Consider the following 25483-nt stretch of genomic DNA (forward strand, 5'->3'; position numbering starts at 1 on the left):
CTTTGATAATGATATATCCATTAATATGTTAATATGATCGTATTCCGGCGTGACCACACACATAACTTACATGTACATGTAAGCCTATCCCTTGTCTTCTGTATATTAAAAAATGATAAACATAAAGTATATCAATAAGCATTCTGAGAGTATTGCATTTGTATTGAAAATGCCAAAATTTTGAGACCCGTTTATTAAATATCCCATCACAAATATGGACATCCCATACCGCCTAATTGTTCCACTAACCATGCATCTTGGCAACAGAAAGACGTACCTTAGAAAGCAAGAATGTTTATAACGGATGATTAAAAATCTAGATATGTTTTAAATGGAAGGGGAGAATGATTGATAATATGACGTATTTTTTCATTGTCAAACCATACCTTAAAAGGAATGATATCAACCTGATTGAATAAAAAGAACTCGCACAGAAACTGATACCAGTTAATTTACAGGGGAAGAGAAATCATCCCGGTCTCTATCGCCATGACAGATTTAATCATTCACCATGGGTCTGAAATAGGCGCATCTCATCACATGCGTGAATCCAGAAATTTCATAGGGCGGAGGAGGGGGGGGGGGAGGGGGGTGTCCGATTTATAATTATGTTTGCTTAAAGGGGGGGGTCGATTAATTGAAACAGTTTGAATTCAGCCACTCATTAGATCCGACATTGCATGCATCATCCCATTTGGATCTTTCGAAAAACAAATGTTTTTTTACTGCAACAGGCTTAAGAAGAATACATGTATTTAAAAACCATATAGGGGTGCTGCTAAAACGCGGAACGAAAAACGGAACGGAAAGCGGAACGGAACTGAAAACGGAAAAATACTATGACATTTTCAGCTTAAATTTACTTTGTATTTTTATTCTTATTTTATGAATGATTATTATCAAAAGATTGTCTAATTATTTGATATCATTCTTACAAATGTCTATCAACTAAATCATTGCATTTACATGTAATTTGCTTAATTAACGAAACGGAAAAATGAAATGTACACAGATTGTGATTAAATAAGCTATTAAAATAACTTTTTAATTATTTTTCTTTAGTAATTATAATATTGTTAGAAAAATGGTGCATGACAGTTGTTTGAAGCGTTTGGTTGTGTTTTTCATGACTGAGAAACTTGCTTGGGAATACAACTTAGTTTAAAAAAAAATCAAACAAGATGTTCTCTCATCCACATTGAATTTTTAGTGATCCATACTATTTTAAAAATTTATTAATAGCATTATTAACATTGATATAAAAAAACGTGACCGACGAACAACAGTTGCGAGCTTCTGCTGCAACATGTTTTGCTAGTGTAACCTTTTCGTCTCATTATTTGAAGGATCATTTAATCGAAAACAGAATTTTATTGGATCACTAACGCTCTAGATGTCCTACAAAGTCTCCTTTCTTATAGAGAGCTGGATATGTTGTTTAGTTTGATAAACTGAGACTAATGGTCAAACCATGAGATACTAAAATGTTGTACGCGTAGACCAACGATGAATTCTTTTTAATAAGAATCTTGTATGCAAAAAATCTGTTAATATAGAATATCACACTTTTGTTTTGATCTCGGCCCTGGTATCAGCCCGAGTGCGCATGCCGATTCCATCCGAGGGCTGATACCAGGGACGAGATCAAAACAAAAGTGTGATGTTGTTTATATCATATATCTAAAATCAAAGACTTTAATTCAAAGACTTTAATTCAAAATAAGGAATATAATTTATCATGAAGAAGCTATAGATTTTTTTCGGATTTACAAAACTTGTTCGTTTTTGTTTCTTTTTATATGTGTTAAAACTGTAAGAGTTGTCGGACTTTGTTGACAAACCATCGTCATTTGAAATACAGTAGAAGAGAGTCTGTCGTCAGAAATGAAGCACTATATTCTAGAATTCAAAATAATCGAGAGAGAAACTTCCCTTCTACGCAGCTTCATAATGAGTCAAATTCTTTCACTGGGATTTCGTAAGTTTCCCGTCAGATTCCATTCATAAAGATCCATACTGTTATACATGTAGCAACTAGAAAGTTGTTTGAGAACGTTCATAAGCGCGTCCATTGCTTTAACCCCTTAATTTTTACAGTCTAGTCTCTGATTTTCTAAGATTAAGTCTCGTTCCATCCTTCTCTATATCCTCCATAATTTAAACGTTGATTAATATTAAATAAAGCGTGCTATTGTTCTAAATACACAACCGTTGTGTAGGTTACCTCCCCTTACTTAGATACACACCACTCTTTGGCGCTATTTTTGAATTATTATTTTTCAATTTTCGGTAATGAATAAAAATATTCAGACGTGTAAGGTGATAATTTGTATTATATATTCGTTATTTTATCGTTATTTCACAAACTAGTCTTAATTTAAAGCAGAGATAAATGGAAATTATCGATTTCAAATTTGAGGGCAATACACCCCCTTGACGACGGGCTGAGACAGAGAAATATCAGCCCCGAGGGCGATACAGCCCTAGCTTCCAGTTGCTGTCTCACCTAGTCCAAAACACGTGTATCAGGGCTAATACACATCTAGGTATATGATATACCAGTTTATCAAACAGTTTCAAAAAATGAATGTATTGTACATTTACAGGTATGTCTCATAAAATATCTTGCGGAACTTAACTATAAGCTTTTGTGCAATATTCTTTGTAATAATGTCTATTTGATAAATTAAATGAATAAATCATAGATTTTCTTAATAAATAAACTTGAATATGGACAACAGTTTTAACACTATTAAAAATACATAAAGTTTATCCTTTTTACCCAGTTTAACACATCGATCAAGTAAATAACATCATATAACATTTTCAATATTCCATTCCGAGTTCTGCCTAATCTTGCATTTGCTTTCGTTGCCTCCTCCCCCTCCCCTCGCAAAATATGAATACTACGTGTATTGCCTATAATTTCTTAAATTTCTATGTAGCTATGAGCGAGGTCAAAATTCTATGTGGTCAGTTTTCAACGTGTGGGGGTTCGTAGATCTACAGGTTTCTAATGAAGAAAAAGGACCCTACTTGTCGTAGTAGAATATTGACTCTGGGTCAGTTTTCTCCAAAGAAAGTCCTTGGGATCAATGGATTTACTTCGTTACATCCGTAATTCGTTATATCCGCATAAAGAATTCGTAATTATAACTATAGCGAATTCATTACATACATGTTTTTTTAAACCAGACTTCAGTTTTTCCTAATTTATTTTTTCAAGTGCGTTAAGTGTCATGAACGAAAAAATGTTGGTGTCTACACATAAACGCATTTCTCAAATAACGTTATTACATTGAACTTGCATGTATTTTTTTTGGCATGGGTTTTTATGATCGGCTTCAGCCGATCACAGTTGTGTCCATATAAGGCATTCCGGAAATTTTAACTATTTGCGCACGCATTGCGCCTTGCACTATTTTATTTACTATGCAAAGACAACCTTATCTAAATCTTTAATTTGAAGTAGATTACTTAAAACGGTAATCTTATCCGTTTACCCTGAAAATAAAACATTCATAGAGTTACATACATGTACATAATGATTCAAATCTCGTTTTTTTTCACATATGCGTAAGAATATTAGTCGGAAGTATAATTCGCCCACTAAAAATAAAGCACATTCATGCCTTTCCATTTCGGAAATCAATAAAACGGTGCTATATATAGTTTACCGCATGTAGCGTATATTACATAAAGAGAGCTGACCAATGACATTCCATTAAAAAGAATACTTGTTTTCCTCATCAAGTTTGTTCATATTAGCACAAATCTTGCAGCGGTCACAACGGTTAAACGATGCTTATGAAAAGTTGGAAAATCCTTTGTCAAATCAGTTCCCTTTTTTCTAAGGTAGTGGATTTATGGGACGTTTTATCAGACTCGAGAGCCTGCGTTACATACATTGTTTGCATTTGGTGTCGGTATAACAGGCTTATCTAATGTGACCGGCTGCGTCCAGTGTGAGTCAACCGACCCTCAAAGCGCAACACGTACCTTCTTATGTCCATAAAACGCGAGCCAATGATCGATTTAATGTTACACCTGTGATAATATGCATATGCATATAACCTTAAAACACCATCAACATGTGTTGACTCTTTATAAGCTTATTGGGTAAAATGAATGTTAATTCCCGGAGCATGCGCAGTCAAGGCCTCCCCGTTAGCGCCCCAGTCTCTGATAAGAAACGCTAAGTATAGTTGTTATCAGTATTCTGTGTTCATATTATAAACAGTTGACTACGTCATGTTAAAATAAGGTAAGAAAAATGTGACATTGCTAACTCTCCATTCTTTTTCAATCTCTATACTTTTTATGTATTATCCATAATTCTTTAGATTCATATCATTCAAGTAATTAACGTAGGTTAGGATACCCACCTTGCGTAGGTGAAATCGTATTTCAATAAAAATACGTGTATAAAGTGCTCTCATGCAATTGTTGTTGTTTGCATAGAAAGATACCTGTACATTCATTCCTCTAAAACAATACAAGTTTCGCCAGATATTGATGAATATGAAAGATTAACTTTTTGTTTACACTGGCAACGCTGTCTTTCAATAAATCATATCTTAATATATTTGAGGAGTTCGGGGAGGAACAGGTCAAATTAATCAGTACAGCGCGCCGACAGGCTTTATTTTGTGTCTGTTGGCGTAATTTTCCAGTTTACACGTTTATTTTGTTCCCATTTTACATGTACTTTGAACAAGTTTGTATCAGAATACAGTAACATAAGTTGCAGTATTTTCGATCTCATCTATATGCGTTCTAATTAATTATCCAATACATGCAAATTCCGTAGTCCAAACGATATCCTAGTACTTCGAGTCACATTTTTCAGTTTATATTGAAAATGTAAAATCGGGAGACCATTTGCCGAACATCACCCCGCCCCCAAATTTTATGTAAAGTAATGAAGTAGGCTGGACGAACAACGGTCAAAGCCTGTAAGTTCTATTAATCTTTTTGAGAAGAAGAGTTCTAAATAAGAATAATAAATATAGATGGAAATATTCAAATTTCAAAACTAAGAAGAATTTTTTTTTTTACAGTTTAATGATTAAAAGGTGAAAACAAATAGCTAAAATTAAAGGTAGATCAGGGTGATTTGTTAACCATTCGGTCTCGTCGTAACCATGTATTTTATAAGGCATTTTTCTTATTTTCGGACAGAAAAGAGTTTGATTTGAAGAGTTATATTTTTAAATACGACTTCACAATTTTTTTTGAGCTAATCCAAGAAGAAAAGAGATAAATTTTGGCATGCAAATTAAAAAAAATATATGCAAGGTATGAATTTCGAATAAAAATTACCATAATGTAGGCAGACAATTCAAAGTTCGTGAAAAAAAACCAATGGTATATTGTGTTTTATTTCTAGAATTCAAAAACCTTTCGAATAAATGTTGGAATGTAAAAGCAGGTTAAGTAAATTTATATAATCTAAAAAGCCTTGACTGTATCGTATGTGGCGTATTAAGGATTTGTTTTACCGGTATATTATGATAGAACTCGGTTCAAATCTTAACCTAGCCGCAGCTAATCTTGATTGATAATATTATCATTGTCGAGTATTTTTACCAACTGTTCGTAAAATTTGGTTGTCATGGACGCTTAAAGTCAAGATCTAGTAGGTGATTTCACCATGCATCGGACACATACCTTGGATCGGACAACCTTGGTTATAAATATACAAATAAATGTGCTTGCGCTCCTGTGTTGCCTCGTATATTCCTGAATTAGAACTAATGAACTTTATCATTTTGACACTCACATTGTCATAGAAATAGCAATAAAGGCATCGTAAAATGATCTCAAATACGCCATCATTGAAAATTTAGTAACGAAGATTTTACACTAAAGCATTATTTGAATGTTGTGCATTTGATTGTGAATTAGTGAAAATGCACTCTCAGTCAAAAATGATTAGAAAAAGTAAGTTTTAAAACAAAATTTTATTAAAATAAGTGCAAGAAATTTGAACAATTAATGTCAAGGTCATTTTTGCTCCAAATGTTCATTTCACCATGGATCGGACACAAAAAACTCACCCTTATTGATTCCAGGACTGTCTTTTTGGTGCTAGAACCATTATGACGTCATAATTGATTTGATGAATCTTTTCCCGTAATTTACGGCTTTAAAGGAATCATGTAGAAAATAAAACAATATTTTGACATTCTATATCAAATCGCGGGAAAAGTAATCCCGGTACCTATATTCAATTTGATACCATTTTGAAGAGAAAGTCGAGAGCTTGTTTAATGCCGTTTTTGGAGAGACTAGGCAATCTAGATATATTTCAACAGTCAAAAATGGACAAAACTCCGATATTTGTTACTTTTTATCCTACGTATCTCATAGTAAATGATTGTTTAAAACATGATTTTTAATTGTATTTACCAAACATTTAAGCCCCGGTACACCCTATGACACAAAGATATTGTTATGAAGCATTATTAAAAAAATATATATCTTAAATTAACCTGTAGGCACCTTTCATTTACTAGATCTTGACCTTAATTAGCAAATCTGAGGGTATATTATCGTCCACTACAATTACTTTATCAAAACCAGTTAGTATATAGTTTACTAGCTCAAAACCACATAGTTTATAGGCAATGTATAAATAAATAGATAATCAGTATAAGCAGAGAGAGAGAGAGAGAGAGAGAGAGAGAGAGAGAGAGAGAGAGAGAGAGAGATCTACATTATGTGCTTTTATAGTTGTTCTATCTAACTAAACTTAATTAAATGAACTGTGTTATCATATGGAAAAGAGCAACCGTTTCTTTCGGTTAATGCTATGATTTGTTTGCAACATCTTTTGCGATTGCTATACTTTTTTCGCCAATCTGTCCAAAAAACAACAAATGAAGTTTTATTAATTTTTTATGATAATATAATGATTTTAACTTTCACGTTTAAATGATATAAGTATTGATAATCAATAGTGAGACATTACCAGTTGAAAAAGTGATAAAGTAGTGTAAGTAATCGTAGAATTTGATTTCATATTCTCTCATTGTTGGAGTTCCTGCGATGCTGGTTTCGCGTTCTTGTTATGCTTGATTTGGGTACATATCAGTTAGTGTTATATTATTCCTACGTACTTGTAAATCTTAAACAATGTAAGGAATATATCCACATGTACATGTACCTATTGCAACAATTCTAGCTACTTCAGCAACACATTGTTTCACTGTCAATACTATCATAATTATTTTTGATTCAGGACAAGCTGTGTCTTGATTATAAATGAACATACAGTGGTGCACTTACTACCTTGTTGAGCCAATATTTTTGTGTAAGATTAAATCTACCATTAAAAGTAATGCCTAAATAGTTAAAGCTATTTACAAGCTCGATCGGTTGCTTTTTACAAAACCATTTGTCAATTCTAGACCATTCTCAATTTGGTCCTTTCCGGAATACAACAACTTTATTTTAGCCACGTTAACATCAGCCAAATTTCACAATAATCTTGCAAACTATCTAGAATGTTTTGAAGACCCTCCTTAGACTCAGACAGTAATGCATACATCAAGAGAATCCATGAAATGCCTTTTAGTAGGGTTGGCTCACATACACTCTAAAGAGATCAAATTTGAAGTCATCAATATGTATTTACATATTGCAATTCATAGCTCCGTAGAAACTAACAGGACTAAAATTGACACGCCCTTTTATCGATTGATCGAAACCATCAACCTGTTTCTTTTATCTAACGTGTTGATGTACATTAACAATTTATTCAATTTCACTTACTTTTTACGATCAATTTATGAGTTTGCTAAAAGAAAGATGTAAAGTTTAAAAACAATACAAATGCTTTCTTTGATGATTCATGCGGGTTATGAAGGTAGCGTTCATTGCAGAAAAAAAATTTACATAACTCGCTGACGCGGTTACATATTTGTTCTGCACCAAAGAAAGCATTTTATTGTTTAAACAAAGAAAATAAGAACAGAAACCCCGCGTTTTGCAAGTTCATAAAAACATTGTGTTTCTATCAGTACTGTAAAATGCTTTTCTGTAATCTACAAAGCAACACTACAATTTTTACCCATGTTCAGGAATTTATTCAATAAATCATCAAAATCCGTGGGTTTACCACATTTTAAACCATTTAAAACACCTGCTACTGCGTCGTCAGAAATATAACTACCTAGTTCGAAAAAAGACTAATTCGTCTGTCTTTCAAAAACTACCATTGGCCATATTAGGTTCATTTGTATATTTATTATTACACAGGTCATTAAAATACTGGAAGAAACCACATAAGTCAGTGGGCTCCTAGTAGCATTCTTACGTTTAAATATCCTATGAACCTCCTTGGGGTAATTGTCATTGTTGTTGCCGTCATGTTTCGTGTTCCGTCACCTGGTTTCTACTAAACATGCTTTTTATTTTTTTCCTTGCTTTGTTGAAAATTTCTCTGTTGTTTCTATCTTGATAAAATACACGCAGGATATTGCGATCATATGTATGTAAATTTATGTAAATAATTTTTTTCAATCTAGATTTTGTGATTTTAACTTAAGTGGGTTTGTTGCTGCTGTTATTCTCCCTTTTTACAGCAATGGCTATCGAATACTTTATTATTTGTGTAAAACTATCAAGAAAACAATCAATGCTCAGGTTTGCGTTTTCAAAAAATTCAATTCCAAATTCAAACTAATGTAATTTCCCCTTTCTGAAGCATGGTTTCATGTGTTTGTATACGCATTTCACGTTTACCCCCAACCCCAAACAAACACCTCCTCCAAACACTATTGATGTGTTCTCGTAATAACGAGATATTTTCTCGTAATTACGAGATAATTAACTCATAAAAACGAAATCTTTTCTCGTAATAACGAGATAATTAACTTGTTATAACGAGATCTTTTCTCGTAATTACGAGATAAAAATATTTTTTATGTGGCCCTATTCGTCTTTCGTAGAAAATAGTGTTTGGAAGTTATTTTTTTTTATTATTTAGAATAGTAGTATAATTTACCCAACCCAGGAATCCAATACTAATTAGAAGCACTGACGAATAATGTAATTAAGGAATTACCATCAGCGTTAAGTCTGCATTTTTGCAACATCATTGACTAGATGAGGCCGTATTCGAGGCAACCTGAATCCTAATCCTAAATTGACCTATCCTTTTTGCTTAAAATCAACTAAAAGTACTAGATGTGGCATTAATATTTTCTGTTGCTATCTGTGGTCCTTTATATACCATGTACAATAAAGATGAAATTGCTGATTGTGCACAGATCTTGCTCTAAGCTAATCTGATATTGTTACGCCATACGTAACAAAGATCATTTCGAAACCAATCTTTCACTTGAAAAAATAAAAAATGATTTCCCTTAGTGAATTGTTGACCTCCGTCGATTTTGGTCAATAAGTAGAAATTTCATTACATGATTTTGTATGTTTATGAATTTTTGTTAAATCAATATCATGGAAGACTGTGAAACCAACAGAAGTCCTTTGGAGAGAAATGATTTCTGTGTTAACAGTTTCGAGAAATTCATAGATCGAAGTGGTTGTATATGATAATTTTCCTGGCCCTAAGAAAAAATAAGAAACAAAAGTAATAATGAAAACACCGTCTCCTACAAAACCCAGCAAATTAGTTGCTCAATAAAATTATACTAGTATATTCTAGGTTAATATGATTTAATAATAATTCTTCAAGATCAGTTGATTAAGATTTGTGCCATTATTAAATTATTGCTGTTTTTCGAGGTTAATACCGTAACGGTGGTTGAGCTACGTATACATAAGTACACAATCACCGAGCCGAAGGCTCCATACTCAATTCGTAAGTTTAAAGATTTAGTTATTTCAATCTTCAGCCAGTCGGGCTGTTTGGTGTATACACCTTATAAAAGGAAAAAAAAAATAAAGTGCATATGTAGGTGTAACTCGGAAATCAACACGGACGACTAACTTTCCTTAGTTTTATTGTTACTACATTATCTATATGGATATGGATAACACTGTATCCTAAGAAACTATCACAACCGTTTGAAATTTGAACTTCTCAAATATAAAAAAAAAAAACACGAGGAATACATGTAGTTAAAATTGAGTAACCCCTCCCCCTCTAAATAATTCAACAGTTATCCTCCCAAACAGGCACTATTTATATAGTGTTACCCGTTGCCAAGTGTGTTGCTAACGCTGAGGGTAATAGAACAGATTACCAACTGCGTCTAAACCAATCAGATTTCAGTATTCAACATGAAAGTATAATAAACAATTGTAAATTCCACAAAATATGTCAGACTCCTATTTACTGCCGTGAGTATTTTGATTTCTGTATAACAAAAATCACTTTAAGAATTTATTCCACATTACAAGGTCAACAAGTATATAGTTTATCATTAATCAAGGTACCAAACCTATTTACTCCAAACAGAAGTACTGAGTATATATTCCTCATTGTACGCCACTATCCGTGGGTAACGAATTATTTATTACTAGGGATAATTATACCTGTGATAAGGAGGCATTTTTGCACCAACTTAAGATGCAGTTTCGAAAAAATCCATAAATACCTTATGATAAACCATTGTCTAGAGAGTAAATGACCACTTTTGTTTTTAGTGTGAGGTGAGAAATTTACCTTTCAAAAGTAAAATCCCATAGAAAAACAATAATTCCATAGGAGAAATAACTTTCCTATAAAAAATATTGAAAATCCTATAGGAATTTCCTAAAAATCTTATAGGAATTAAATTTCTTAAAGGAGAAAAGTATTTCCTGCAGGAATTTGATTCAGACAGGAAGTTTTCTTATGGAAAAATAAGATTTCCTACAGGATTTGTTATCTTATGGGAGTTTAGTTAAAGTCCTATCGGAATTTTAATTCCTTATATGAAGTATTTCTATTCCAGTAGGAAATTCCAAATATCCTTTTAGAAAATTGATTTCCAATTTTCCTATAGGAATCTATCTTTTAAAGGTAAATACATTACCTAACATGTGAGATACAAAAATTACAAAGGTGGTTATAAACTTCTTAAGCAAAGGTCTATCATGTTGCATATTTGAATTTTTCGATACATGCAGCCAAGACGGATGCTAAAATGCCACCTTGGCACTGGCATAATTATCTGGTACAGTTTTTCATATTAATTAATGTCACGTTGACAAAACTCAGAGGGAAAGTTAAAAACTTCTCCATCTTCCCAAGTCAATCAGAAACCCTTGACTTGGGAAGATGTAAATTCCCATGATGTTCAATATCTATTGGTAATAATTCATCACAACAAATTCTCGTCCTCACCGTTTCCTTAAAAAATCACATTACTGATTTATTTGCTTTCTAAAAAAGTCCTAAAAGTGTACACCCAAAAACTATATATTCAAACTGTTTCATCATCGCAAAACGGATATATTCTACACCAAACAAAAAAGTCAGCCAAGAAATGGGAAAGTCAATTTAAACAATTATAATTAAAGATGAAGGTTTCTAACCGACGAAAATTGTGAAATAATAGGTTTTCAATGATAAAACAGTACTTTTGTTTCATACGTAGATACATATTCGATGCATACATATATTATCTGGGGGTTTTTAACTTATAGAATAGCAAGATGCATCTTGTTTCAAATAATTATTCTTTAAAATCAAAAATAGGTGTAGACAAGATGTAATTTTAGCAGAGCTCAGGGTTTTAAAACAAATACTGCCGACATGAAAGAAACGGAATGCAGTTTTATAGTAGGAAGTCTGTGTCATCAAAATACCCGACGAGTGTGTACAAAAGATACCTTCTTTCGTAAAAGATTTGTTATTCTGCGCTATTGAAAATTCGTTAAAAAGAGTATTTTGCTTCTTATAAAATTTATTATTCAATAGGTCAGTAAGTTTCTTTTGGGATTAAGATAAGACTGTTCATTCTTAAACACGTTTAGCTCCTCTTATTGGGTCAAGTACACAGTCAAGGGGAAACCCCCGAGACAACGGAGAACTAGAACCATAAAAATCGACTGAATGATGGTTCACTCAGACAAAGCAAACAAGGGGCAGTAAAATACGAGTAATCAGATGGTGGTTGTACGATATTTGCTCGTCCGGTTTAACCCGTGGGTTTGGTAAGACATCTGTGTCAAATCAAAACCGTCCACGTTGTTGTCATTGATTTCACGCTGTGATAAATTTACATTGTATCAAACACATCTGTGACTGGCTCTGTCTGAGGTTCCGCGGTGGCCATTGACAACTCCAACTTTCTTTTCTGTTTGATACGTTTAAACAACGCATGCTGGCGGCGCACCATGTTTTTTTTCCATACCACTGATGGTTATAGCTCAGATGTGAAATAAACTTGGGTTAGAAATTAATTATAACTACAGGTATCCGCAATCTGCCTCTCCCTACATAAGATATGAAAATATTTACTTATTCCAAAATCTTTAATATTTTTTTTGACAGATCTAGAAACATGTTTTATGATATTGATCAATGCATGATAATTATGCTATTGATTAATTCACAAATTTAGCAAGTATTCACAGCGTTAAATAATAAACTAGTTGACATTATTCTTGGGAGTTGATTTTAATCAACTGTCCCTGACAAACCGAAAGTGAAACAGTGTTTGGACCAAAGCACAAATCATCGCCGCTGACAAGAATTAGTTCTTGAGAATAATTGATAAATTCGAAATAATGTATGCTAAAGCATTGTTTTTCAAGGAAACATGTGTGTATGTATTCCCACGCCAGAGCTCGTTCAACTCGACGCTCGGTTGTCTCCGTAAATCTCCGACAAGCAAAGAGTCTCTCTTGCTTGTCGGGGATTAACGGCGATAGCCGAACGTTTGGTTGAACGAGACGAGAGCTCAATATTGCTTGTATCCATAAATTTTCCAGAAATATTTCTATCATTGATACATAGTTTGATTGAATTTATTCTATCTTTAAATATTACTTAACATGATTCATATGGGGTTTTATCAACATTCTTGTGCCGAAAAAGTCCGAAAATTCATAATATAAAAATGTGCGTAATTCAAATACAGATTAGAAACTACCTGTACTTGTCATGCAAAATAACATATCATTGATTTTAAAATAAATAAACATCGATAAAATCAACTCCGTCAGTTCTTCGGTACTTTTGATTTTTTGACATGTAAATACATTGTATCATCAATACTCTTTCTATTTCGATTTGGTTCATCAAAAGTGACCCGGGAATGTCATTTTGGGAAGAAATAAGTGCTTTTTGGACTTTTTACGAGAACAATGCGTTTTACCGGCAATCGCTAATGTAAAAAAAAAACCTTGATGGTCGATAGTATCTCTGTGAAGTTTTGTCCGTTTCTAATTCTCATCCGGCCTCCCCCCCCCCCCCCCCCCCCTCACATCATTTATGAAAATTTTCAACGTCATTATCCGGGTACTTTTCATGTCGTTTGCAAAGCCTTGTAGACTTTTATTCTTAGTTGTGTATAGAAACTTGAAACGGTAGAGGGGGCGTTTCAGAAAATCTGGACTTTTTTTCATTCTAGTGTGGCCCAAAAGTACATGTATTTTTGATTATCGAAATAGTCATCAAAAAGTGGTCGATGCGGAAACTTTGGACAGAGTATAGTTTCTTTTTATATAGTTACTGCAAGGTTTTCAAATGAATAGCCGCACTTTTTGAGTGCGTTGGAATATCAGTCCCGTCAGCTGTCCATCATTCAATATGACAATGATAAAAAAAGGCATAAAAAAAGGCAAAAAATTCCCAGGTCGATAACTTGCTTAGCAAAAATAGTCTGTTTCTTACCATTAAAGTATTGAAAATGTAAAATTGATAAAATATGAAGCTGTAACAGGTCATATGATAAATGTGCTTAGATATTAAGTTTTATCAAGTTTTAAAATGCGCCGATGTCACTTATTATAAAATTGTTTGATGGTGACTACTGAAAGTTTATCAAATAAGGATGTCCGCTACTGTTCTAACAGTTGTATAATTATTATCACTGCTGATGAATATTTTCTATGAATAAAGTTATACGGGTTTGATTAATACATCATTCATTATTGTTGACATTCAATTTAAATTCGGGAAGCATTTTGGAAACTTCTAATAAAATTAAGCAAAGAACTACATTATATGAAATACATGTAGATTATCATATTAAAAAAAATTCAAGTCTTATAAAAAAATGCATCAATGATAATCTTCTACTTCTTTTAAGGTGGATCTCTACACCAAATAAGTGCAAGAGACTTTTGTTGGATGCATTTGTTGCAAATAGTAGACCCATAGTCCAACAATATAAGACCCCAAATCTACCAATATAAAGAATACTCATTGGTTAATACAAATATTAAAAAAAGAAATTGAATGAAATTGAAAAATCAAAACAAATACTATTTAATTATTACAAAAATCATGGTACTGTCTTTCCACAAATTTATTTTAAAATTAAATTTGTTGTTATAACTAAGATTTAAATTCCTAGTTGCGAGAAATGTAAGTTTATATTGAAAAATGATTCATGATCTTGGTAAAAATGAACCGTGTTTTGGTAACCCTTACAATACCATCAGAGTTTGTCTAACTCAGTATATTCTCTATACCCTCTGGTCCTCCTCTCTCATATGCCATTTTAAAATGCTGGTATGAGAAACCAGATTGTGCTATTTTTTCTTCGAAAGAAAAACCCGGTTATTGTAAAGTTGAAAATGGCGGCGAGTGGGCTGGCGGGCGGCTGCCAAAAGGGTACCCTTATTTTACGGATAACTCCTCCTACAGTTTTTAAGATAGGAAATTGTTGTTTTGCAGATCAATTGTACATATATCAGAGCGTGCACATTTTTTGGAAATTCATTTTTGATTTTAAAAAAACCAGCTGTTGAACTTAGTCATTTTCTCGCAGAATGGGCTTTAAAGGACATGGGCATACAAGTCTTTTACTAAGGCGTCAAGTTTGTAGTATTTCCTGTCTGGTACACAGGTGCTTGAGGACAGGATCGACCCCCGCCCCAATATATAGACCCCCGGGACTTTATTTTTCGTTTTTATTAAATTATCCTTTAATGACATATTTCTAATCTAATTTATTCATCCATTGCCCAAAATTACATATAACAAACTTTTTGTAACAAATCAGACCCTCTGTACATATAATACAAGAAGGTTGCTAACTTCGTCTGCGAGCCGAGAGGCACTGCCGATGAATATTTGTTGAAATGTACTATCAAACTACATCTACCAGTAAAAACGGTGACCTCATGTCGTAGCCCGATAATTCCCTTCACTGAATATCTGCATGCCATGCCCATGTAAATACATTTATTAGGTAAATAGGACAATTTTCACCGACAAGTTGCAAGTTTTGAACCGATTCATCTAGAACCAACGGAAGTGAGGTTTTACCGCAAGGAAGTTAACTCCGAGAGATTTATGAATTTGCATGGCAAACTCGATAAAAGTACAATTCATAAGAAGTATGAATTCTATTCAGAAGGCACTCATACTGAGTGTATTACAGTGGAAGACATAAAAGAGAAAATTAAAAAAAATATGTTACGATTTATCTTCCTTGCGATAAACCCTTACTTCCGTTGGTTCTAGATGGACGAAGTTAGCAACCTTCTTGTATTATATATGTAGAGGGTCTGATTTTTTTTTAAAAATATTTGTTTTAGGTAATTTGGGGCAATGAATGTATAAATTAGATTAGAAATATGTCATAAAAGGATAATTCGATAAAAAAAAAATAATAAAGTCCCGGGGGTCTGTAATCTTGGGGGGGGGGGGGGGGTCGATCCTGTCCTCAAGCACCTGTGTTCTGGTAAAGCTTCTTTAAATACATATAAACTCAACAAAACCCTCAATTGGTAATGAAAAAGAATAATTTTGACAACTTTTAAATAAAACAAGCATTCTGAGAGTATTGCATAAGCAATACACGTCCGCTACCGGTTTGTAGAAATTTGTGAAAACAATGCACTGTTATGCAGAATATCATTCTTACCACATCGAACCCGATACCAAACCCGAACATTAAAAAATTGGAATATAAAAATTTAATTTTCTAGAAAATATGTCAACCACACGCTACAGAAATGTAAACTTGATCTGTAGTTTGACATTTTGAAGCTGTTCAGCAAATTTCATGTTATTCCTCAAACGCATAAAGAAAATAAGCGTGGAAAACTGAAGTGGGACAGGCGGGCGGACGGACGGACAGACAGACGGACTGAAGGACATAGAGGAAAGCTATAGTCTCCTCCGGTGAAACCAGTAGGGGACTAATAATAGAATCCAATGTCCGACCATTATGACAAACAAGTCATGATTTTCTGTACTGTTTTAACCACTGAGTAAAATCTTCTAAACACCTTTCAACGGAAACACATCAACCATATTCTTGTGAAAATACATCTCTCCATTTGCAACCAAATATAATCCAGTGACAGCTGTAGCACCCCGGCTGTGATTGAGGACTTAAGGTGGAATAACACATCGTCACAAAATGGCTGACCTCTGATCGAAACGACATTTCGTTATATTAAAATGATTTTATCGACGGCAATATGTACCTTACTTCATAACCGGGTGGTTAAAGTCTTGGGCTTGTGATCCGTACATCCCGAGTTCGAATCCATCGGGGGCTTTTGCTGTTACTTACTGAATTGAATTTTTTAGATATTCATTTTTTATCCCCAAACTGCAAATATTTCGCTTATTTGACATATGTACAGTTTATTTATCATAATATCTTTCATAATCAGATAATTTACTGTTAATTCGAGTTACTTTTTCCAGGTGTGTTATTCCACCTTAAAGAAAATTCACCTATTAAAACTGTCCTCTCCAGCCACACATGCCAACTGAATCAAATCGCAAGAAGTTCCTGAAAACATAAAATCAAATAATTTTATATCTGATATCATTTTTTTGTCATTACATATCCTGTATATTGTGACACCCCCCCCCCCCCCCCCCCCCCGAAACAGCATGCATATGTTTTGAAATTTTGAAATTTTGAAGTTTTGCTAAGAAATAAACAGGAAGTTAAAAAGTTCACCGGGATATGAACTTGGTGGTCACGTGATCAAACCCGAAGGACTTCTCAGAAGATTTGATCACGTACCAATCAACTAAGTTCATATCTCGGTAAAAATTTTAACGTTGCTGTTTATTACTTATATTTACATTTGAAAAAGGCAAATTGTTCAGAATTGATAAAATTACCAAAATTGTATGTGTTCCATACGACAAGCGATAGGCGTGTGCTATTATCATTGTAACGTCATGAAAAAGTTCGTACAGAATTGAACGTTTTCGCTATTCTAAAGGTTCATTTGCAAATGTAAATATACAATTATAAAAATATAGGGGCATTGACAATTTTTTGAATAGCTAATATGCTTATTTTCAAAGTGTTTTGAAATGTCGAAATATTGCTGAACTATGCCGACTCGTTTTATTGCTGTTACAGTGCAGTTCAGATTTCTATACAGGAATCTAAGGTCCAATTTAAAATCTTATGTTTGAAATTTAAGTGTCCTTTTTTAAAAATGCTTTTACTTGGGTAATTATTTATTTTTTAATAAAACTTTCATTTTATTTATTCAATCATTTCTTCCAAAGGACAGACCGACATTAGTCTCTGAAGTAACCGACACTTTTTCTTAACTTCGCGTTAGTAACTGACTTTGTCAAGTTCCAAAACACAGCTGGCATTAATTTACTCTCGGATGATATTGCACAAATAGTGTATAAAAAGCTGTGTGTAAGTTACATGAATTAAGTATTATGTCTGAATAAAAGGACGAGCATTTGATCACTATGCAGTTTGTTGACATTTATAACAATGTGATGTTTTAAAAACTTCGCTATGTCAATTAAAAAAATGATCTAATGATAAAATAATTTTAACGAAAATGCGTTCGGAAAAATTGTTTTATGTTTCATTCTTCTATGTAAACAAAAAAGGATGACAACATTAATATATTGTTTTATTGACTATATAAACAAGCAGCTGTATACGTCTGTGTGAAGAGGGGTGGAGAGGGGGTCATTGTTGTAACCTTTCTACAAGGATTTTGAAATAACCCAATTGTACTGCGTTTTGTGTGAACTTCTGAAATATAGCCTGAAATAGATTCACAGCTGTTATTGGAGCAGCCTTCTTGCACTGAGTAAGGCTATTTACAGTTCTTCCTGTGAATCTTGCGTCATAAGCAGTGTGATGACGTCATTCTTAAATATCTTTTTATCTCTACATATTTCGAAGGTTAGTTACACGCGTGTTATGTTATTTCCAATACATGTAATTTACTTGTTTGTTATTGCTAATTTCACACTCAGGGCATTCTAATAATACTTGTAGTAAATCCATGTGTAGGTTAATTGATTTGATTGCATTTATAAGTAGACACTTTAACAAGATGCATACATGTACAGGGTACAAGAACGTGGAACTTTATTCTTTCAAAAACCTGCGTCTGTAGAAAAAATTCGAATGAACTGCAGATAGTTTTCTTCGGGTTCTCATGGTCTGTCGGAAAGATGAATATTGAGTATTAACAATTCTGTCAAAGTTTCTCATTTTGTACACATTATCTACTTTTAACGTTTGTATTAGACTTTTAAGGAAAAAAAGCAAGTTAAAAAGTTCACCGGGATATATAATAAATTAATAAAATAAAATTAACAACGTGAAATTTGAATGCCAAAAAATAAAACATACCTATTTGCAGTAAATTTTCATTATTCTGATTTATAAGATTTGTTATAATTTATTTATTTATATGTAGAACAATAGTTTAATTAAGGAATGAATTCAATATTTATTAGTTTTATTAAGGAATGAATTCAATATTTTTTAGTTTTATACGATATAAAATGGTTTGGGGCAGTTTACGCTTTATAAACCGCGAAGCGGTTTTTAAATAAGCGTAAACTGTTCCAAACCATTTTATATCGTATAAAACTAATAAATATTAAATTCATTCCTTATAATTTAATTTATTTGCGATCAATTGTTGATAAAAACGGTCATTTGATCTATAAAATGACATCAAATTGTACAAAATTCATACGTAACGTCAGGCGGATTGATACGATTTTGACGTTTGTCATACTATGACGTAGGCAACATTCTTTATACGATATAAAATAAATTTTTCAACCAATCAGAAAGCGTGTTACAACCAGAATTAAATTATTACGATATAAAATGGTTTGGGGCAGTTTACGCTTTATAAACCGCGAAGCGGTTTATAAAAAAGCGTAAACTGTTCCAAACCATTTTATATCCTATAAAACTAATAAATATGAATTCATTCCTTATAATTTAATTTTTTTGCAATAAGTTGTTGATAAAAACAGTCATTTGTTCTAAAAAACGACATCAAATTGCACAAAATTCAAACGTAACGTCAGGCGGAGTGATACGTTGTTGACGTTCGTCTTACTATGACGTAGGCAACATTCTTTATACGATATAAAATAAATTTTTCAACCAATCAGAAAGCATGTTACAAGCAGAATTAAATTATTCTCAGATACAATGTTGTTAAATAATAAAGATTTTAATATTTAAGGAATGAATTCAATATTTTTTAGTTTTATACGATATAAAATGGTTTGGGGCAGTTTACGCTTTATAAACCGCGAAGCGGTTTATAAAAAAGCGTAAACTGTTCCAAACCATTTTATATCGTATAAAACTAAAAAATATTGAATTCATTCCTTATAATTTAATTTATTTGCTATCAATTGTTGATAAAAACGGTCGTTTGATCTATAAAATGACATCAAATTGTACAAAATTCAAACGTAACGTCAGGCGTATTGATACGTTTTTGACGTTTGTCTTACTATGACGTAGGCAACATTCTTTATACGATATAAAATAAATTTTTTAACCAATCAGAAAGCGTGTTACAACCAGAATTAAATTATATAAATATTCACTGCACTGCATCTCCTCTTTTAAAGTGATTGTGATTATGATTGATTGATTGATTTCCCCCTTTTTTTTTGCAGTAGACATTTTTTCTTAAACTTACATATAAAACTTGACTCATCATAGAGCTCCCCCCATGCTTAAATTTATTTTTTTCATTTTTGTCAATTTACACATAGAAAATCGACTTACCATGGATTTGCCCCTCCACTTAAAAAAAAAAAATTAATGTTTAATTTTATTTTTAATTTACGCTTAAGAATATTTGCTTATCATGTTAAAAGAACATGGTGTTGTCCCCCCCCCCCCCCCCCCTGCATGTAATAAATGGAAGTAAAAATAAAGAAACCATTGAACTGCTAAAGAGCTGAAGGATTAGAATTTTCATGATTTATTTTTCTTTTTGCTTGCAAAGATTTTTTGGATTGCCATTCACCCACCCACCCCTTTAAAAAAAGGCGCTGCTACGTATAACGTTACGTTTCAGGAAATTACCGTAATTATAGTGAATAAAATATTTGTGAGCATTCATCCAAATTAGTGCAATTTACAACTGTTTCCTGTATCTGAAGAAATGTCCTTATTCGTCAGCTGTTCTTTATCTTAGCCTTTGCAAGATTTTGAGAGGATTTTGGTCATTTCAGCAGATTTACAATAACTTCAATTAGAGTAATTTCCCCTTATCAGTGCTTATTGTGACGTCAAAGCTGACGTTGGTTAAGCGTCGTCTTACTCTTTAAAACTCCCCTGAGAAATAAAAGTATGCGAAGTATACTGTTTTATTTACTTAAACAGCATGATGTTCTTAAAATTACACATCTTATAAGCTTTTCAAAGGTTTTACTTTGATTCTCAGGAGAACGTGATGTTGGAACGTGAGGTTGGAAACCATTGGTACTATGAATTGTGGGTCAAAATTTACTGACTCCGAAAAAATATATCGGATCAATAAGTAAACGTTTGTGACGTCACACGATTATTTTTGATTGAAAGTGTACTGAGGTGAACTTTAGAGGTAACATTGACTGTATGTCGCTTACATCGTTATTGTTTTTACTGTCTAAATTTGTCTTGCTGATTCTCGTGAGAGTGTGAAGTGATAAAAATTGCCATGATTACAGGGAACTACTGGGACAATTAAAACGATGCATTACTGGTCCGATTTACTGACGCCAAAAAAATCCATTGAATGAATGTGCAACTAGTCCGAATTTTCTATTCACACACGCCTTGCCGGTAGAGCTCGCTTCGCGCCGGCGCGCTCGCTATAAATTTACGTCGTTTTAAAGGTCAAATGACCGTTTTGATCTACAATGAAAAGTAAAAAAAAACTGAATTATAAGCAATGAATTCAATATTTATTAGTTTTATACGATATAAAATGGTTTGAAACAGTTTACGCTTTTTATAAACCGCTTCCAAAACTGCCCCAAACCATTTTATATCGTATAAAACAAATAAATATTGAATTCATTCCTTAAATAAACTTGGTTTGTCACGTGATCAAATCCTATGAATTCCGAAGGGCTTCTCAGAAGATTTGATCACGTACCAACCAAGTTCATATCCCAGTGAACTTTTTACATCGCTGCTTATTACTTATATTGACGCTTTTAAAAAGACGAACCGATCAGAATCATTAAAATAATCGTGTTTTTTAAATGTTCATGATCATAGTGACATCATGAAAAAGTTTACACAGAATTGAACGATTACGTATAGTTCATATTTAGAAGGAAACATATTCAGTTGCAAATGTTAATATTATTAAAACATTCCGCTTCTATGAATAAGATCTCAGCCCCCGATTCATAACAATTTGCAATATTACACTTTGTGTTGATCTCAAGGAAATATTGCTGTGGTGTGACCCTGTGCTTTCAGGGAATACATGTAATAATTTCCTCCCTCACCGGGCTCTTCCTGTTTTGCAGGCCCTTCTTAGTGGGGACGATGAAGAAGCTGGTAGCGGCCCTGTCCGTCTGTTTCGCCGTGCTTGTATTCACGATACTTCACATCAACCAGTACCAAGACATCAGGACTACCTTGCTCCGGGCCCCGCCCTTAAACGCCATACGACACTACCTCTCTCTCCAGCAGGTACCCAGGAAATCTCAATTGTTGTTCTATTCTCGTTGTATAATGACGTATTTCGAATTTTGTGAGGATAGTCAGCTTTCTCTAAACATCCCGGTGCGTTTCAATGAACATTGATACTAACTTTCTTATTTTTTTTTCAGAATGACACGCTTCTAGAATCAATTAAAGGAACAAATAAAAGTTTAACAGTAGTGACAGCATTTTTTACCATTGGAAGCTTTCCTAAAGGGACTTTACATACAGTTAGAAAATCAAACACTTATAATGTGTGGATGAGAACATTCCTTTTCATGAAAAACCCTGTGATTTTCTACACAGATAATAAAACCTACGCAGACTTTTTTGTGGCACTCCGAAAAAATGCTTCTCTACTGACGGAGGTCGTTCACTTAAATCGATCGGAATTGTGGGCATTTCAAATCATTCCGAAAATAAAAAAAATATACTCCACCCCTGGGTACCCCCGACACTATCCGAACACATTTATTCCGGAATATACCAGTTTGACCCATTCCAAACAGCAGGTGCTCGACAGCGCTGCTCGAAAGAAAGTGTTTGATACCGACTACTATTGCTGGTTGGACGCCGGATATTTTAGAGATATCGTTCACAGAGAGAAGAAGTTCTGGTTGGAAGTACCGGATGATTTTAATAAATCTCGAATCGGGGTAACTCGTGTTTTTCAGTCGGATTTAGAAAGAACTAGTGCACGAACAATCATATTAGGGAACTTAAATTGGATAGGGGGAGGGGTTTTCTTGGGTACACCGGAAGCGATATCCAGATTCCACGATCAATATAAAAAAGCTGTGATGCGATATCTAAATCAGGGAATAATGAATGTAGAACAACAGATATTGTACGCTATGTACACAAAACAAGAAAGACACAAATACCCGATTGATATTGAAGTACAATTATATGTGCCCGGACATAGACAAGTGATTAACACCAACCCGTGGTTCTATTTGGGATATGTGATGTACAGGGAGGGTACTGTGTAGTGATCAATTCATTATAAGAACGTTCAAAATCCACTAACATGTGCCCCAGTCGCTGCTCTGTTTATGTATGGGACTTTGTCACTTGGAGAAGAGAAACTTTTCCAGATTTGTTGCATCAAAACCACAATAACAATGTAAAGCAAAACTCTGCTGAACTAATGATATTTAAAACTGCTACAAGATATCAGTTGCTAGGTTGTTGATAAATGTATGAGTAGTCATGACTTACGTATACTTTATCATTTTATATGAATTGTACCTGCATCGGTTCAGTACAATAAACAAATTATTCTGACAGTTCAATGTTTATTTTTGTGATTTCCTTGTCAAATTCAAAATGGGAAATGTTGACATCTTTTCTCTATTTGGAATTACTCGGGACACCTCGCACAACTTTTCAACGTTACCATCCGGGTACTTTTCATGTTGTTCGCAAAGCAAAATTCCCATAGACTTTCTATTTCTGGTTGTGTTTTGAAACGTAGAGCGATAGAGGAGCGTTTTAAAACTAAAAAAAAAATAGACTTTTTTTTATAAAAATGGATGAGCGAAGTTTGGGCACAGCGGTAATAATGATTTTCAAAATATTAACCAAAAAGTGGTGGAAACAGTAACTTTGGACAAAGTATAGTACGGACGCTGTGATGTAATATTCTGTATAGCGGATGATACAGAGAGTTATATGTAACCATGGAGTTCTGGCCCTAGTTTCTTGAACTGTATAGCGGAGGATATAGACCAAGGAGCGCTAGGCCTGGTCTGTTGGAGAATAAAGACAGTTAACCAAGGAGTTCTGGGTCTGATCCACAGGCGCTTGTTTCATACAGGAGGTCTATTAACTATACACAATAACACAAGGTCTCCATCTTTTTTTAGGTAAAAAATGTAGGTCACCGATTCAACCCCCAATATCTTTATTCATAATCCGTATATCGCGACAGTAACGAAAATAAGTGCAGCTCTAAACTGCTCAGAACTTCCGGTTTGGCGATCGCGATTTGTTACTTGCGATCTCATTGGCTCAAGCTCTTTAGTAATAAATATACCGATTTCGAATTTAGCGCTAAATGTATTTTCGCATTTCTCTTGTTTTTATTCTAATAAATGGAAAACACCCGAGAGAGTCGTGAGCCAATGAGATCGCGTGTAACAAATCGCTATCGCCAAACCGGAAGTTCTGAGCAGTTTAGAGCTGCACTTATTTTCGTGAGTGGTGAACCATGGATTATTAGGATCATTGTCAGGGTTCTCGAGGGGGTGAGGTAAGAATGAAAGTAAGGGGTGCTAGAAGGGGGTTTCCGCTAAGCATTGCATGTGTTACTGTCGCGATATACGGATTATGAATAAATATATTTATAAATGGTAAGGGAAACACGTGTTGTTATTGTTTCCGGTGTTATTTATAGTATAACGATTTCGATTGGTTTATTGACGAGTATACGGGGTTAAGTGTACTCGTGCGGAACAGGTAGTTTACCTGTGTCCAGGTATTAGGGAATTAAAGTCATTCGAGGTTTCGCTGCTTTACGTGCAACAGCCCCCCTCGCCTCCCTTTACGTTTGCTGTGTACATGTATCTAATGTTTTATTTTATATATTGTAGAATGTTGATTATGAACCAGAAGATTAAATACTTGTTGTAAAAATTTTGAATTAAAATTTAGCCTGTTGCACAGACTCAGGCGAAGCATTTCCTACATATGTGTTTGAGCTTTTAATTTATAAATAATTTATGTTCGTTTAAACTGGTGAATAAGAACATAAAGACATTAGGGGTTGAATCGGTGACCTACATTTTTTACCTAAAAAAAGATGGAGACGTTGTGTTATTGTGTATAGTTAATAGACCGCCTGTATGAAACAAGCGCCTGTGGTCTGATCTGCTGACACTGCGACACTTTTTGATTTATTTCAGTTGTTTTATATAGATGTGTTTAATACCGCATATATGAGCTATGTCTCAGATATGCGAGTTTATATCAAGTCGTCACATACTATAATATTCAATTCCGGGAAAATATGGTCCATTCACTTTATCCGGGGATAGTAAATTCATACAAGTTGGTTTCTTAAGTAAAATCATCCGCATCTTTCTTTCTAGAATTTTCCTACGCATGGTAAGGTCGAAAAAATTTAGCTCTCCAAAAATGCTTAGAAAGACTCATTTCAAAAGCGGGCGTATATCGTTGCACCTCAATGCAAATGGAGGAGTGCCCTAAATTATTTGTTTGCACAACATTCAACTTGGACATATTTACCATGATATTGACTTTATTATCTTTAATTATTTCATAATTTTTGCATAGTTTGCATAATTATTTTAATTGCTATCTATGACGTTCACGCATTTGCGTTTACACAGTGCGTGATTTGCCATATTTGGGCCGTCATTTACCTGCTCCGTCGGTAGCCCCCGCAATTATCACTGCGGCCAAAG

At 33.7% G+C, this 25483-nt stretch overlaps 1 protein-coding gene across 2 annotated transcripts; it reads left to right on the forward strand.

The window, feature by feature from the left end:
* The first annotated feature begins 4132 nt into the window (after positions 1-4132).
* Positions 4133-24743, forward strand: LOC128181988 (uncharacterized). 2 transcript variants are annotated; one of them, XR_008243392.1, is made up of 4 exons: positions 4133-4264; positions 21878-22043; positions 22184-23923; positions 24650-24743. XR_008243392.1 is itself a non-coding variant. In XM_052850573.1 (3 exons), exons 2-3 carry the CDS (start codon positions 21897-21899, stop codon positions 23045-23047), a joined length of 1011 nt encoding a protein of 336 aa, XP_052706533.1. In that variant the 5' UTR covers positions 4133-4264; positions 21878-21896; the 3' UTR covers positions 23048-24743. The 2 variants fall into 2 exon arrangements, 1 of the variants encoding a protein (XP_052706533.1); XM_052850573.1 differs by having other exon boundaries at positions 22184-24743.
* The last annotated feature ends 740 nt before the right edge of the window (positions 24744-25483 follow it).

Source organism: Crassostrea angulata, chromosome 4 (genome assembly GCF_025612915.1).
Source record: "Crassostrea angulata isolate pt1a10 chromosome 4, ASM2561291v2, whole genome shotgun sequence".
NCBI lineage: Eukaryota > Metazoa > Mollusca > Bivalvia > Ostreida > Ostreidae > Magallana > Magallana angulata.

What these genes read in the sequence shown, in the direction of transcription:
- LOC128181988 (XM_052850573.1), top strand. Translation starts at nt 21,897, where the DNA reads ATGAAGAAGCTGGTAGCGGCCCTGTCCGTCTGTTTCGCCGTGCTTGTA. An exon ending in ACTACCTCTCTCTCCAGCAG is followed by an intron (nt 22,044 to 22,183) that starts GTACCCAGGAAA and finishes TTTTTTTTTCAG; the next exon opens with AATGACACGCTTCTAGAATC.